Source organism: Hemiscyllium ocellatum, chromosome 39, assembly GCF_020745735.1.
Source record: "Hemiscyllium ocellatum isolate sHemOce1 chromosome 39, sHemOce1.pat.X.cur, whole genome shotgun sequence".
Classification (NCBI taxonomy): domain Eukaryota; kingdom Metazoa; phylum Chordata; class Chondrichthyes; order Orectolobiformes; family Hemiscylliidae; genus Hemiscyllium; species Hemiscyllium ocellatum.
The window spans coordinates 38498755-38516532 of NC_083439.1; the positions used below are offsets into that span (position 1 = coordinate 38498755).

The following is a 17778-nucleotide window of genomic DNA, read 5'->3' on the forward strand; positions in this document are numbered from 1 at the left end:
TTGCTTGCTTCGTGGTTCGTTGTTGCTTTTTAAAGTTTTCTCAATCTTCCTGTTTCCTATTAGTCTTGGCTACTTTGTAAGCCTGAACTTTTAATTGGATGCCTTCCTTTATTTCCCTGGTTATCCCAGGCTGGCTCTTCTTACCATTGCTATCCTTGTTTTTGACTAGAATATACTTTCCTTGAGCACTGTGAAAAATCTCTTTGAAAGTCCTCCACTGGGTTCCTCAACTGTACCACCACATAACTTGTGTCCTCAGTCTAATTTAGCCAACTCCTTCCTCATCCCATCATAGTCTCCCTTGTTTAAGCATAACACCCTGGGTTTTAGATGATACTATTTCACTTTCCATTTGCATCCGAAATTCGATCACACTGTGATCACTCTTTCTGAGAGGATCCTTAACTACGAGATCATTAATTTTACCTGTCTCATTACACAGGACCAAATCTAAGACTGCATGCTGCCTTGTTGGTTTGGTACCATGCTGTTCAAGAAAATTATCATGGATGAGTTCTGTGAACTGCTCTTCAAGAGTGCCTCTACCGACTTAATTCGGCCAATCAGTGTGCATTTCATTCATCACATTTTATGTGATTATATGGAACATTGTAACCCTTCTCCAGTACTAACTAACAATCATTCTCTGATACACTTTATACCTTTTTTCTCTTTCTATACGTTTGTGTCATTTTAAACACTCTTCAGCCACTCAAATTAACTTCCCCCAGGAACATTAATCCTGGTCCTATTGCAATATAATGTGCCCCTTTTGAATGGGTGCCTTTTGCCCCCAGAACTGTTTGGATTGTCCCAAGAATCTAAGGGCCTCATTCCTGCATCATGCCTCAAGTCATGCACTGATCCTTCAAACCTCCCAATTTCTATTCGAGCTGGCAGCTTTAGTGACGACTCTATTCAAGATTCTAAATTGACTTCCTCTCTTACGCCTGAAAATCTACTTAAATATTGCCTTTCTCTATTTTGTTGGTACTGTGATGCAGACTGAGTGACTTACATATTTTTAATATCATTTGTGTTTTTCACTTTGAAAACTGTATGATAGTTGCAGAAAGAGCTATCACAGAACTCTTATATAGAACCCCTACAGTGTGGGAACAGGACCTTGGGCCCAACAAGTCCACACCGACCCTCCAAAGAGTAATTCACCCAGACCCAATCCCCTACTACTCTACATTTACCCCCGACTAATGCACCTAATTTGCACATCCCTGAACATTATGGGCAATTTAGCATGGCTAATTCACCCTAACCTGCACATCTTTGGACTGTGGGAGGAAACTGAACCATGCAGACACGGGGAGAATGAGCAACCTCCACACAGACAGTCACCTGAGGTGGGAATCCAACCCGGGTCTCTGGTGCTGTGAGGCAACTGTGCTAACCACTGAGCCAACAACTACCCCTGCCCCCCCCAGCCCCCCCGATTTCCAGATGGGATTTAAGGTCAAATGAAACTCACTGAGGTGCTAAAGATCTATATTTTCTGGTGTGAATACTCTGCAGGGGGTGTTTTTGAAACCATACAGGGTTACTTCTGGGATAGTAAAGAAGAAAGTTTGGAATTAATGGGATTATATCTCACTGCATCATTCAAAAGTCTTTATGTTTGCGTTATAAGTAAATGGCCTGGTTTATTTTATTTTACCTTCATTTCCTTGCTTAATAAACTTCTGTTTATTAGTAAAACCAAATCTGCAACAGTGTGTGCTTATATTTCAGTGAGAGACCACCTTGTTCAAACCAAAACAAAATATGACCTTTCCAGCCAGATTTCAGTGCGGGGTCTGACTTTTCCAGGAATAATATCAACTGGGATCACAAATGTACCCGACACGTAAAATTTCTAGCGTACCTTTATTCCCTCAAGAATATTCTACACTCTCTCTGACATTATTAGCTCTGGCATCAAAGAGGCACCACACTTTGTGGGACTCAATGTGACTGTTACACATATGCCTGTTTGTTTGCTTTATTATGGAAGCTCCTACAATAACTGTATTTCTCCTCTTTGTTGTGCTTTACTGATAGTTGGAACTTACCTTACACTTGCCATTTACACAAAGGTCTGTCTCATATGGCCCACAAGGAGTCCCGTCAAGAACTCTCTCAGCTACCAGGACAGGGGACTCTTTCCCAAAAGAAGAGCAATACAAAGTGCACGGATCATCTGAAAAGGAAACAGGCATTTCTAATCAGCAAAGTCAGATCACAACTTAGGTTATTCACATTATGCAACTCTAGATAGAAGTGTTTTCATATTTACAAAGGCACAATAGAGTTAAAATAAATAAATTTGAATCAACTAACATTATTTATAAATGCAACAGACCTTGAACAGCCCTGACTGTAGCTAACATAATGACAGCTTTCTCCCCCAGGGGTCAGATTTTGGTTGCTCTGCCGGTCGTGCCTGTGCCTCCAGTTGCCACCCTCTTTTATTCTTGAAGTCTCCCTCAAAATGCATCTCTTCCGTCAAGCTTTTCTTCCTAATCCTAATACATCTAATTGGCTTGGTGCAATGTTTGACTTTGTTAGAGCGACTATGTAAATTACAGTGTATTTATTTTAAATTGGGGATTGTGTGACTGTGCCAGCTGTGGTTCAATTATATTCCTATCATCTAAATTACTTCACCTCAAAATAAACTCTTTAACTTCAAACTCATTCTCTTACTTCCTTTTCATTTCCCTATTGGACTATTTATATTCAATTTGGTTCTCACTTGCATTACCAACCAGACTTCTCTCATTCATCCCCATTCTTTGCTGCACTTTACTCTCAAAGTCTTTCAACCCTCAGGGAGCTCTGAATTTGGCTGCATACCATTCCTCCTCATGCGAATGAAAGTCAACCTGAAATAGCACCTTGTTGAAGGTTGCCCATTGTTGGCATTTTGCCTGCAAATCTTTGATTTCAGTTTATCCGGATCTGATTATTTCCAAACCCATCACTCTAGGCGGTCCGAAACCTGTTGATCTTCCAGCTGAAGGAGATGACCCCGACTGAGTGTGGCAGACTGGCACATTCCAAGGTCCAGGACTACGTGTTGAGGGACGCGCTGAAGCTTGGGGCAACTGCCGCCAAGGCACGGTGGGGAAAGACCACCGTGTAACATCTGCCTGCCTAAGAAGAACAGGGGGCCCACGTGGCCATTTGGGCTCTGCTGACACCTCACCTCAAAATGTAATCATTCCGACCTGTAAATAGGAATGATTACTCTATTTCGGTATGCAAAGATATGGAATGTCTACTTATGTATGACATGTCCAGTTGTATAGATCAAAGTATTTATGAATAAAGTATATTTTTGAAATAAAAAAAATCAAAACTCGATCACATCTGAAAGGCAGCACCTTTGACAGAGCAATACTCTTCAAATTCTGCACTGGAGCATAATCCCGCATTATATGGTAAACACTGTTGTGAGGCTCAACCATCTTACTCAGTCCTGAGGATCAAAAACAGAAATTGCTGGAAAAGCACAGCAGGTCAGGCAGCACCTGCCGACAAAAGCCAGAGTTAACGTTTTGGGTTGAGTGACCCTTTCACAGAAACAGATTTCTAGTTCCAAACAGCATGTTCAATCCACAACCCACACAGACTTTACACAGCTATGGATTGTATTCAAACCTACAAAACTTTTGACCCAAGCAATGAAATATGCATCAAAAGCAGCAAATGCCATTGAGTCATTAAATAGCGCTGTACTTCTGAATGTCGTCAAGCGTAGATCCCAAGTAGGAATCCAAAATTACAAGTGACACTACTGAGCTCGGCATAATCCTTCAATTGAAGGCCCATCCTTAGTACTGCTATTGTGGGTTCTCTGCATTACAATGCAGCCTGGAAGTGGCTTCCTTGGGTGTCCTACATTGGAATTAATTGTGATTGTGTGTTAACTGGTTCACTGTTGGATATACTCACTAAATTGCAATCCTGCTGGGAGCTTTTCATGCTTCGGTGCTCAGTAATGGGGCAGCTAGTGAGACTGTGCTCATTTGAACTTTAAGTAGTGTTTATTATTCTCCAAATGAAGTTAATTCTGTTCAAAAGCTCAAATAAAAGCAGAACCTCTCTGTGCATTTTAATTTGGCAGGTTAATGCAGTTGCAAATGTGTTGCTGGTCAAAGCACAGCAGGTTAGGCAGCATCTCAGGAATAGAGAATTCGACGTTTCGAGCATAAGCCCTTCATCAGGAATAAGAGAGAGAGAGCCAAGCAGGCTGAGATAAAAGGTAGGGAGGAGGGACTAGGGGGAGGGGCGATGGAGGTGGGATAGGTGGAAGGAGGTCAAGGTGAGGGTGATAGGCCGGAGTGGGGTGGGGGCGGAGAGGTCAGGAAGAGGATTGCAGGTTAGGAGGGCGGTGCTGAGTTGAGGGAACCGACTGAGACAAGGTGGGGGGAGGGGAAATGAGGAAGCTGGAGAAATCTGAATTCATACCTTGTGGTTGGAGGGTTCCCAGGCGGAAGATGAGGCGCTCCTCCTCCAGCCGTCGTGTAGTTGTGTTCTGCCGGTGGAGGAGTCCAAGGACCTGCATGTCCTCGGTGGAGTGGGAGGGGGAGTTAAAGTGTTGAGCCACGGGGTGATTGGGTTGGTTGGTTCGGGCGGCCCAGAGGTGTTCTCTGAAGCGTTCCGCAAGTAAGCGGCCTGTCTCACCAATATAGAGGAGGCCACATCGGGTGCAGCGGATGCAATAGATGATGTGTGTGGAGGTACAGGTGAACTTGTGGCGGATATGGAAGGATCCCTTGGGGCCTTGGAGGGAAGTGAGTGTGGAGGTGTGGGCGCAAGTTTTACATTTCCTGAGGTTGCAGGGGAAGGTGCCGGGGGTGGAGGTTGGGTTGGTGGGGGGTGTGGATCTGACAAGGGAGTCACGAAGGGAGTGGTCCTTGCGGAACGCTGATAGGGGAGGGGAGGGAAATATATCCTTGGTGATGGGGTCCGTTTGGAGGTGGCGGAAATGGCGGCGGATAATACGTTGTATGCGCAGGTTGGTGGGGTGGTAGGTGAGAACCAGTGGGGTTCTGTCTTGGTGGCGGTTGGAGGAGCGGGGCTCAAGGGCGGAGGAGCGGGAAGTGGAGGAGATGCGGTGGAGGGCATCGTCGATCACGTCTGGGGGGAATCTGCGGTCCTTGAAGAAGGAGGCCATCTGGGCTGTGCGGTGTTGGAATTGGTCCTCCTGGGAGCAGATGCGGCGGAGACGAAGGAATTGGGAATATGGGATGGCGTTTTTACAGGGGGCAGGGTGGGAGGAGGTGTAGTCCAGGTAGCTGTGGGAGTCAGTCGGTTTATAATAGATGTCTGTGTTGAGTCGGTCGCCCGAGATAGAAATGGAAAGGTCTAGGAAGGGGAGGGAGGAGTCTGAGACAGTCCAGGTGAATTTCAGGTCGGGATGGAAGGTGTTAGTAAAGTTGATGAACTGTTCAACCTCCTCGTGGGAGCACGAGGCAGCGCCGATACAGTCATCGATGTAGCGGAGGAAAAGGTGGGGGGTGGTGCCAGTGTAGTTGCGGAAGATGGACTGTTCCACATATCCTACGAAGAGGCAGGCATAGCTGGGGCCCATGCGGGTGCCCATGGCAACTCCTTTAGTTTGGAGGAAGTGGGAGGATTGAAAAGAGAAGTTATTCAGGGTGAGGACCAGTTCAGTCAGTCGAAGGAGGGTGTCAGTGGAAGGGTACTGGTTGGTGCGGCGGGAAAGGAAGAAGCGGAGGGCTTTGAGTCCTTCGTGATGGGGGATGGAGGTGTACAGGGACTGGATGTCCATAGTGAAAATAAGGCGTTGGGGACCGGGGAAGCGAAAATCCTGGAGGAGGTGGAGGGCGTGGGTGGTGTCCCGAACGTAGGTGGGGAGTTCTTGGACTAAAGGGGACAGGACCGTGTCGAGGTATTGGGAGATGAGTTCGGTGGGGCAGGAGCAGGCTGAGACAATGGGTCGGCCGGGGCAGGCAGGTTTGTGGATTTTGGGCAGGAGGTAGAAACGGGCGGTGCGGGGTTGTGGGACTATGAGGTTGGAGGCGGTGGATGGGAGATCCCCTGAGGTGATGAGGTCCTGGATGGTCTGGGAGATGATGGTTTGGTGGTGGGAGGTGGGGTCGTGGTCAAGGGGGCGATAAGAGGAGGCGTCCGCGAGCTGGCGTTTGGCTTCAGCGGTGTACAGGTCAGTGCGCCAAACTACCACCGCGCCTCCCTTGTCTGCGGGTTTGATGGTGAGGTTGGGATTGGAGCGGAGGGAGTGGAGGGCTGCACGTTCTGAGGGTGTGAGGTTGGAGTGGGTGAGAGGGGTGGACAGGTTGAGTCGGTTGATGTCACGGCGGCAGTTGGCTATAAAGAGGTCGAGGGCGGGTAGGAGGCCTGCACGGGGTGTCCAGGTGGATGGGGTGTGTTGGAGGCGGGAGAAGGGGTCGTCAGAGGGTGGGCGGGAGTCTTGGTTGTGAAAGTAGGCACGGAGGCGAAGGCGGCGGAAGAATTGTTCAATATCTCGCCGCGTGTTGAACTCATTAATCCGAGGGCGTAGGGGAACGAAGGTTTTACTAGGTTAATGCAGTACAGAGAGATGGAAAAGAATTTGATGGTGAGACTCTGGAGATGTTTCTCCATGGAATGAGGGATCAAAGGGAAATATATATGGAATGAATATAGGAATATGAGTATGCCATTCAGCCTTTGACGCAGGTTCCAACATTAAATGAGATTATTGCTGATTCAATCATGAACAATTTTTAATCTACATTTGTTTGAAATCTATTTCTAACAAAAACAGAGAAATCATGTTCTTCCTTAAAATTGCAAACTCACTAGGCACAAGAAGGCAGAACTAAACTGGTGAATATCATGCCCAAACCCAGGAATACAGGGAGACTGTCTGACGTGGTTAAGTGAATTTAGACAAGAAAATACATTTGATCTGCACTCAGGGCTTTACTTTTGTTTGTTGGGCTTTATTGCCCATCCTAGCTGCCTTTCAGAAGGTGATAGTGCGTTGCCTTCTTGAACCGCTGCAGTCCATGTACAGGAGGTAGACCCACAATGCCATTAGGGATGGAATTTCAGGATTTTGACTGAGTAGCACCCAAGGATCAATGATATACTTCTTAATTAGAACAGTGAGTGGCTTGGACGGGAATTTGTAGGTGGTGATGTTTCCATTTTTCCTTGTCCTTTGAGATAGAGGTGGTTGTGGGTTTGAAAGGGGCTATCTAAGGAGTCTTGGTAAGCCTTTGAAGTACATTTTGCAGATGTTAATCTCTGCTGCTCCTGGATGGTGTCAAGTTCTTTGGGTGTTGTTTGGGGCAAGTGCGGAGTAGTCTATCACACTCCTAACATGTGCCTTGTAGGTGCTGTACAGGTTTTGAGGAGTCAGTAGGTGAATTACTTGCTGCAGGATTTCTACCTCTGACCTGCACTTGTAGTCACTATTTATTTTGCAAGTTCAATTTCTGGTCAATGGTAACCCTGCGATGCTGATAATGAGGGATTCAGTGAAGATAAGGTCACTGAAGGATGAGTAGCAACATTTAGTTTGTCTCTTATTGGCGATGATCCTTGCCTGGCTTTTGTGTGGCATGAGCATTACTTGTCACTTTTTGGTGGTTCCTTTTTTTTCTAATGATCGTCAATAGACTCTAAATTCCAGATTTTAATTGAATTCAGTTCCCAAGATCTGCCATGGCCGGATACAAACCCATATCCCCAGAACACTGATGCTGTCTCAGGGTTAACAACATTAGGCCTCGAAACTGATGGGTATGATTATTGAAATATAGATCATCTGAACATTTCTGAAGAAGGTATTTGCATTTCTGTATTAGTAGAAGGTTACCACTACAGTGATTGAATGTTGCCAGAATTGGAGGCCACTGATAATCATGGAGTTTCAATGCCAAGATGAGCAACAGACAGAATAATTGAGAAACCTAATGAAGCAAATTCAGAGGAACAAAAATTGGAGTCTACCCAGGAAATCCAGGTAATATAAGGAAGAGAAGACTGCCAAGAGAAGATGAAATGCAAGGTAAAGAAAATGAAATGAAAACTGAACAAATCTTTAACCTAATAATTCAGTTGTTTCCATAAAAGAAAGATCAGGAAAGTGCCTGTGATAAACTAAGCATGGCCATCTCTCCTCTTGACTAAATAGTTAACACAACTCTCTGAACCTATCATCCAATACCTGGAAACCAACACCTCTTCCAGCAGGAAACCTTCAGTTACTCATCCTTCGGTTAATAGATCGGAGTTGAATTCATTTGATTTGATTTATTATTGCCACATACAGTGAAAATTCTTGTTTCGTGTGCTATCCAGGCAAATCATAGCTTATTTGAATGTTCAAGGTTTGTGCGAATGTGTCAGGGTAATAGAACAGAATGCATAATATAGTGTTAGAGCTAGAGACGGTACAGAGAAAGTTGAAATTTAATATATGAAAGGTCTATTCAAAAGTCTGATAACCGCGGGGAAGAAGCTGTCTTGAATCTCTTGGTTCATGTTTTCAAACTTTTGTATCATCTGCCAAATGGAAGACAGTGGAAGAGAAGAGAGTAGAACCAGGGTGGGAGGGGTCTTTGATAATGTTGGCTACTATCCCCAGACAGTGGGAAGTTTAGACAAAGTGAATGGATGGAGGGCTGGTTCTGTGATGGACTAGGCTATGTTCACAACCTTCTGTAATTTCTCACAGCTTAGGGCAGAGCATTTGCCATATTGAGCTGTGATCCATCTGGATAGGATGCTTTCTATGGCGTATCTAATAATATGGGACTCTGTGACTCTATATCTGGTCAGCATAGATAGGTTGGACTGAGATGTCTGTTAATGTGCTGTACATCTCTCTGACTCTATGTCCAACAATGACTCTTAAAACACAGAAAAGGGCTCTTTGGCCCAAACTGGTCCATGTCGACCAAAATGTCCATCCACTCTAACTCCATTTCCTTATACTTGGCTCATGTCCTTTTAAACATTTCCTATCCATGTATTTGTCTAAATGCCTCTTAAATGTTATTAATGTACCAACCTCAATCACTTCCGCTGGCAGCTCATTCCATATGCGTAGTACACTGTGTGAAAAGATTGCCCCTCAGGCTCAGTTTTATTTCTTTCCCCTCTAACCTTAAACTGATGCCCTCTAGTCCTTGATTCCTCAACCCTGGACTGAGCGCATTCACCCTATCCATGCCTCTAATGACCTTATCCACCTCTAAAAGGTGTTCCTCCTCAGTCTCCTACGCTCTAAAGAAAGAAGACCCAGCTTGTCCAATCTCTCCCTATAACTCAGACTCTTGAGTCCTGGCAACATCCTTGTAAAATTTCCTCTTCTCTCTTTCCAGTTTAATAACATCCTTCCTCTAACCAGGTGACCAAAACTGAACGCAATACTCCAAGTGTGGCTTCACCAACATCCTGCACAACTGCAACATAACTTCCCAACTTCTATACTCAATGTCCTAACTAATGAAGGCCAGTGTGCCAAAAGCCTTCCTCACTGCCCTGTCTACCTGTGACTTCACTTTCAGAGAACTGTGAACCTGAACTCCAAGGTCCCTCTTTTCCACTACACCCCTTAAGGCCCTACCATTCACCATGAAACTTCTACCTTGATTTGACTTTCCAAAATACAACACCTCACACTTATCTTTTTTAAATTCCATTTACCATTTCTCGGTCTCCTTCCCCAACTGATCAAGGTCCTGCTGCAATTCCTGATAACCTTCCTCACTGTCCGTGATACTGCCTATTTTAGTGTCATGCCTTGTATATTCTCATTTAAATCATTGATCTCGATAACAAACAGTAATGGCCCAGCACCGACCCCTGAGACACTCCATTAGTCACAGGTTTCCAGTTTGACAAGCATCTTCCACTATTACTCTCTGCGTTCTATCGTCAAGCCAACTATGCATCCAATTTCCCAGTTTGCCCTGGAATTCACGCAATCTAACCTTTCAGAGCAGCCTACCATGTGGAACCTTATCAAAGGCCTTACTGAAATCCATATAGAATACTGCTCTGCCCTTGTCAATCTTCCTAATCACTTTATCAAAGAACTCTAACAAATTTGCGAGGTATGCACAAAGCCATGCTGACTACTCCTAATCAAACCCTGTCTTTCCAAATGCATGTATGTCTTATCCCTCAGAATCTTCTCAAGTAAGTTATTCATCACAGATGTTAAGTGTATTGATATATAATAAACTATAGTTCCCAGGCTTTGTTTTGCAGCTCTTCTTGAATAATGGAAAAACATTCGCTACTCTCTAATCTTGTGGGACCTCACCCATGGCTAACGATGATGCAAAAATATCACCCACACCTACAATTTTTCCTCTAGCCTCTTGCAGTGTTCTTGAATATGTCTGGTCAGGACCAGGAGATTTATCCACTTCCATACATTCCAATACATCTAACACCTCCTCTCCTGTTCCCAAGATATCACAACTAACTTCCCCAAGTTCCCAAGTCTTCATGTCTTTCTCCATGGCAAATACAAAGAAGAAATATTCATTGAGAATCTCGCCCATCCCCTGCGGTTCTACACATACACGTCCACTTTGGTCCTTGAGGGGCCCTATCCTTTCTCAAATTATTCATTTTCCTTTAATATACTTAAAGTACCTCTTTGGATTCACCCTAATCTTCTCAGCCAAGGCTATCTCGTGCCTTCTTTTCACCCTTCTGATTTCCTTCTTCAGTAAACTCCTGTATTCCCTGTATACCTCCAGGGATTCCCTTGATCCATCGTGCTGTACCTGAGCCACGCCTTCTTTTTTCTGGTTAAAGCCTCAGCATTTCTTACCATTCAGGGTTCCCTATTCCTGCCAACCTTGCCCTTCACCCTCACAGGAACATATAGAGTTTGAACTCCAGCTATCTGACTTTTAAAGGCCACCCACTTGCCAGAGGTCCTTTTGCTTGCAAACAAACAACTCCAATCAGCCTCTGCAAGCTCCTGTCTAATTCTATCAAAATTTGTCTTGTCCCAATTTAGAACTTGCATCTGTGGACCAGTTTTGTCCCTCTTCATAACTATTTTAAAATTATGGTCACTGGTCCCAAAACGCTCCTCCACTGTCACCTTTACCAAGAATAGTCATGTTTTGTCCCTTCCAGAGTACTGTTCCAAATCACTGCTTGACAAAACTTTCCTAAATGTACTTAACAAATTCCACCCCAACTAAGTGGGCGGCACGGTGGCACAGTGGTTAGCACTGCTGTCTCACAGCGCCTGAGACAAGGGTTCAATTCCCGACTCAGGCGACTGACTGTGTGGAGTTTGCACGTTCTCCCCGTGTCTGCGTGGGTTTCCTCCAGGTGCTCCGGTTTCCTCCCACAGTCCAAAGATGTGTGGGTCAGGTGAATTGGCCATGCTAAATTGCCCGTAGTGTTAGGTAAGGGGAAAATGTAGGGGTATGGGTGGGTTGCGCTTTGGCAGGTCGGTGTGGACTTGTTGGGCCGAAGGGCCTGTTTCCACACTGTAAGTAATCTAATAAGCTCTTAACACTCTGGCAGTTCTAGTCTATGTTAGGAAAATTAAAATCCCCTACTATGTCAACCCTATTGCTCCTGCAAGTCACCCCAGTCTCCCTGCATATTTGTTAAGACCATAAGACATAGGAGTGGAAGTAAGGCCATTCAGCCCATCGAGTCCACTCCACCATTCAATCATGGCTGATGGGCATTTCAACTCCACTTACCAGCGTTCTCCCCGTAGCCCTTAATTCCTCGAGACAACAAGAATCTATCAATCTCGGCCTTGAAGACATTTAGCGTCCCGGCCTCCACTGCACTCCGTGACAATGAATTCCACAGGCCCACCACTCTCTGGCTGAAGAAATGTCTCCGCATTTCTGTTCTGAATTTACCCCCTCTAATTCTAAGGCTGTGTCCACGGGTCCTAGTCTCCTCGCCTAACGGAAACAATTTCCTAGCGTCCACCCTTTCCAAGCCATGTATTATCTTGTACGTCTCTATTAAGTCTCCCCTCAATCTTCTAAACTCCAACGAATACAATCCCAGGATCCTCAGCCGTTCCTCATATGTTAGACCTGCCATTCCAGGGATCATCCGTATGAATCTCCACTGGACACGTTCCAGTGCCAGTATGTCCTTCCTGAGGTGTGGGGACCAAAACTGGACACAGTACTCCAAATGGGGCCTAACCAGAGCTTTATAAAGTCTCAGTAGCACATCTCTGCTTTTATATTCCAACCCTCTCGAGATAAGAGAGGACATTGCATTTGCTTTCTTAATCACGGACTCAACCTGCATGTTTACCTTTAGAGAATCCTCGACTAGCACTCCCAGATCCCTTTGTACTTTGGCTTTACTAATTTTCCCACCATTTAGAAAGTAGTCTATGCTTTTATCCTTTTTGTCAAAGTGCAAGACCTCACACTTGCTCACGTTAAATTCCATCAGCCATTTCCTGGACCACTCTCCCAACCTGTCTAGATCCTTCTGTAGCCTCCCCACTTCCTCAGTACTACCTGCCTGTCCACCTAACTTCATATCATCGGCAACCTTCGCTAGAATGCCCCCAGTCCCCTCATCCTAATCATTAATATATAATGCGAATAGCTGTGGCCCCAACACTGAACCCTGCGGGACACCGCTCGTCACCGGCTGCCATTCTGAAAAAGAACCTTTTATCCCAACTCTCTGCCTTCTGTTAGACAGCCAATCCTCAATCCATCTCAGCAGCTCACCTCGAACACCATGGGCCCTCACCTTGCTCAGCAGCCTCCCGTGTGGCACCTTATCAAAGGCCTTTTGAAAGTCTAGATAGACCACATCCACTGGGTTTCCCTGGTCTAACCTACTTGTTACCTCTTCAAAAAATTCCAACAGGTTTGTCAGGCATGACCTCCCCTTACTAAATCCATGTTGACTTGTTCTAATCAGACTCTGCTCTTCCAAGAATTTAAAAACCTCATCCTTAGTGATGGATTCTAGAATTTTACCAACAACAGAGGTTAAGCTAATTGGCCTATATTTTTCCATCTTTTGTCTTGATCCTTTCTTGAACAAGGGGGTTACAACAGCCATCTTCCAATCATCCGGGACCTTTCCTGACTCCAGTGACTCTTGAAAGATCTCAACCAATGCCTCTGCTATTTCCTCAGCCACCTCTCTCAGAACTCTAGGGTGTATCCCATCGGGGCCAGGGGATTTATCAATTTTAAGACTTTTTAACTTTTCTAGCACTATCTCTTTCATAATGGCAACCATACTCAACTCAGCCCCATGACTCCCTTTAATTTTTGGGATATTACTCATGTCTTCCACTGTGAAGACTGACGCAAAGTACTTGTTAAGTTCTCCTGCTATTTCCTTATCTCCTATCACTAGGCTTCCTGCATCAGTTTGAAGTGGCCCAATGTCTACTTTTGCCTGTTGTTTGTTTCTTATGTACTATCATTTCTAATATTACTGGCTAGCCTACCTTCATATTTGATTTTCTCATTTCTTATTATACTCTTTGTTATCCTCTGTTTGTTTTTGTAGCCTTCCCAATCTTCTGATTTCCCACTGTTCTTAGCCACTTTATAGGATCTCTCTTTTTCTTTAATACATTTCCTGATTTCCTTTGTCAGCCATAGTTGCCTAATACCTCCCCGGATAATCTTTCTTTTCTTGGGGATGAACCTCTGTACAGTGTCCTCAATTATACCCACAAACTCCTGCCATTTTTGCTCTATCATCTTCCCGGTTAGCCTCTGCTTCCAGTCTATTTTTGTCAGTTCCTCTCTCATGACCTTTATTTAACTGTAACACCATTACATCCAATTTTGCCTTCTCTCTTTCAAACTCCAGACTGAATTCTACCATATTAGATTAGATTAGACTTACAGTGTGGAAACAGGCCCTTCGGCCCAACAAGTCCACACCGACCCGCCGAAGCGAAACCCACCCATACCCCTACATTACCCCTTACCTAACACTACGGGCAATTTAGCATGGCCAATTCACCTGACCCGCACATCTTTGGACTGTGGGAGGAAACCGGAGCACCCGGAGGAAACCCACGCAGACACGGGGAGAACGTGCAAACTCCACACAGTCAGTCGCCTGAGTCGGGAATTGAACCCGGGTCTCTGGCGCTGCGAGGCAGCAGTGCTAACCACTGTGCCACCGTGCCGCCCATATTATGATCGCTACTTCCTAAGGGTTCCCTTACTTTAAGATCTTTTATAGAGTCTGGTTCATTGCAAAGCACTAGGTCCAGAATAGCCTGCTCCCTTGTGGGCTCCATGACAAGCTGTTCCAAAAAACCATCCTGTAAGCATTCCATGAATTCCCTTTCTTTGGATCCACTAGCAACATTATTTACCCAGTCCACCTGCATATTGAAGTCTCCCATGATCAATGTGACCTTGCCTTTCTGACATGCCTTCTCTATCTCCCAGTTCATGTTGCGTCCCTGGTCCTGACCACTGTTAGGAGGTCTGTACACAACTCCAATTATGTTTTTTTTTGCCTTTGTGGTTCCTCAATTCCACCCACACAGACTCCACATCATCCAATGTTATGTCATTCAATACCATTGATTTAATTTTGTTCTTAACTAACAAGGCAACCCCACCCCCTCTGCCCACCTCTCTGTCTTTTCGATAAGTTGAAAAACCATGGAGGTTTAACTGCCATTCCTGACACCCCCTGTAACCAAGTCTCTGTGATGCCTACCACATCATAATCGTTCACTATTATCTGTGCCATTAGTTCATCGGCTTTGTCATGAATGTTACGAGCATTCAGGTAAAGTGCCTTAATGCTAACTTCCTTATCATTAGAGATGTTGGAAGTCATATGATGTCCTAAGTTATCCTTGCTTTTTTCTGCATTCTCAGTCTGCCTCAATTTTAAATCCGCCTGGCCACATGCTATCCTGCTGCTTATCTTTCCATTTAACGCCATACTCCCTGTCGCTTTCACTTTCCCTTCCCCCCAACTCAGAAGTTTAAAGTCCTACTGACCACCCTATTTATCCTCTTCGCTAGAACATTGGTACCTGATCGGTTCAGGTGGAGACCGTCCCAACGGTACAGATCCCCCCTGTTCCAAAACTGATGCCAATGCCCCATGAAGTGGAATCCCTCTTTCCCACACCAATCCCTTAGCCACGTGTTTACTTGCCTAATTTTCTTGTCCCTATGCCAATTGGCACGTGGCTCGGGCAGTAATCCGGAGATTATGACCCTTGAGGACCTGTACTTCAATTTCCTGCCTAGTGCTTCGTAATGCCCAAACAGGTCCTCCACCCTAGTCTTGCCTATGTTGTTAGTACCAACGTGGACCACAACAACTGGATCCTCCCCCTCCCGCTCCAATATCCTTTCAAGCCGGTCGGAGATGTCCCGCACCCTAGCACCGGGCAGGCAACACACCATGCGAGACTCCCGATCTGGCTTGCAAAGGATACTATCTGTCCCCCTAATTATAGAATCCCCTATAACAACTACTTGTCTATTAGCTCCCCCCTCTTGAATGGCCTTCTGCACCATGGTGCCTTGGTCAGTTGGCTCATCCTGTCCAGAGCCCTTTTCCTCATCCGAACAGGGAGCAAGAATCTCGTACCTGTTGGACAAGGTCAAGGGCTGAGGCTCCTGCACTCCTGAACTCAGGTTCCCCCTACCTGCCTCACTTACAGTCACACTCTGATGTGCCTGATCACTAGCTGAATGTGAATTACTTAATCTCCCAGGTGTGACTGCCTCCTGAAACAAAGCGTCCAGGTAACTCTCCCCCTCCCGGATGTGCCGCAGTGTTTGAAGCTCAGATTTCAGATCATTAACTCTGATCCGGAGTTCTTCCAGCAATTCCTCTAATTCCCATTGACTATTTGAGGACGTTTGGTACAATCCCAATAACATCACCATCCCCTTCTTATTTCTTAGCTGCATCCACAAAGCCTCACTGGATGATCTATCAGTTATTTCATCTCTGATTTCTGCTGTGATACTCGCCTAATTTAATCTAGTCCCATTTGCCAGAATTTGGCCCATATCCCTCTAAACCCCCCCTATTCATATATCCATCAGATGCCTTTTAAATGTTGCAATTGTACCAGCTTCCACCACTTCCTTTGGCAGCTCAGACCATACATGCAGCACCTTCTGTGTGGAAAAAGTTGCCCCTTAGGTCTCTTTTAAATTTTTCCCCTCTCACCTTAAACCTATGCACTCCAGTTTTGGACTCCTTCACGCCAGGGAAAAGACCTTGTCTACTTACACTATCCATGCCCCTCATGATTTTATGAATTTCTGTAAGCTCACCCCTCAAGCCTTTATTGCTCCAGGGAAAACAGCTCCAGCCTTTTCAGCCTCTCCCTATAACCCAAACACTCCAATCCTGGCTAAAAATCACACAACACCAAGTTATAGTTCAATAGGTTTATTTGGAAGCACTAGCTTTTGGAGCACTACTCCTTCATCATGTGGTTGTGGAGAATAAGATTGTAAGAAACAGAATTTATAGCAAAGGTTTACGGTGTGATGTAACTGAAATTATACATTGAAAAAGATCTGGATTGTTTGTTAAGTCTCTCATCTTTTAGAATGACCATGTTGGTTTCAGTTCTTACATATGTAAATCGCAAAACCTTGCTTTAAGAGTTACATTCTCAAGTGAACTTTAACAATTGGTCTCATGTTGACCCTCTGATTATCTTGTATGTCTTAATTAAGTCACCTCTCAACCTTCTTCACTCTAACAAAAATAGCCTCATGTACCACAGCCTTTCCTTGTAACACCTTCCCTCCATACTAAGCAACATCCGAGTAAATCTCCTCTGAACCCTTTCCAAAGCTTCCACATTCTTCCTATAATGTGGTGACCAGAATTGTACACAAATACTCCAAATATGGTCACACCAGAGTTTTGTACAGCTGCAGCATGAGCTCATAGAGTCATAGAGATGTACAGCACAGAAACAGACCCTTCGGTCCAACCCGTCCATGCTGACCAGATATCCCAACCGAATCTAGTCCCAAATTCCAGCACCCAGCCCATATCCCTCCAAACCCTTCCTATTCATATACCCATCCAAATGCCTCTTAAATGTTAGAATTGTACCAGCCTCCACCACTTCCTCTGGCAGCTCATTCCATACATGTACCACCGTGTGAAAAAGTTGCCCCTTAGGTCTCTTTTATATCTTTCGCCTTTCACCCTAAACCTATGCCCTCTAATTCTGGACTCCCTAACACTAGGGAAAAGACTTTGTCTATTTACCCTATCCATGCCCCTCATGATTTCGTAAACCTCTATAAGGTCACCTCTCAGCCTCCGACGCTCCAGGGCAAACAACCCCAGCCTTTTCAGCCTCTATAGCTCAAACCCTCCAATCCTGGCAACACCCTTGTAAATTTTTTCTGAACCCTTTCAAGTTTCACAACATAGGATTATTCCAACAGTGACCTAACCAATGTCCTGTCATGAATCTGAGGATGATAGAGGAGGCAATTTCAAGAATTGCAGTCTTTATGGCATGGAGGGCATTTGTTGTCAAGTGGGATGTTCGACATTGTTTTATTAGTTCAGGTCATGGTTTGCTCTTTTTGTCACTCTTGCTCTTCTACTTCATTTTGTTATTGCTGGGTCTGAAAATATGTGCTCCCTTCCCACAGACTCTGACTCAACCTATTTGATTCAGAAAGATGGTCCCCCAGGAGATGATGCCGATGTTGCATTTCAGCATATCCTTGAAGCAATTTTCCTATTCTCTACTCCTCTAACAATACTACACTTACTTTT

General features: G+C 45.0%; 1 protein-coding gene across 2 annotated transcripts in view; it reads right to left on the minus strand.

Moving 5' to 3' along the window:
• Positions 1-17778, minus strand: part of adamts17 (ADAM metallopeptidase with thrombospondin type 1 motif, 17) — a 692427-nt gene that overhangs the window by 261370 nt on the left and 413279 nt on the right. For both annotated transcript variants that reach the window (XM_060853375.1, XM_060853373.1), the window contains one exon: positions 2064-2191. In XM_060853375.1, coding sequence (XP_060709358.1) covers positions 2064-2191 — 128 coding nt within the window. The remainder of the gene's footprint in view (positions 1-2063; positions 2192-17778) is intronic.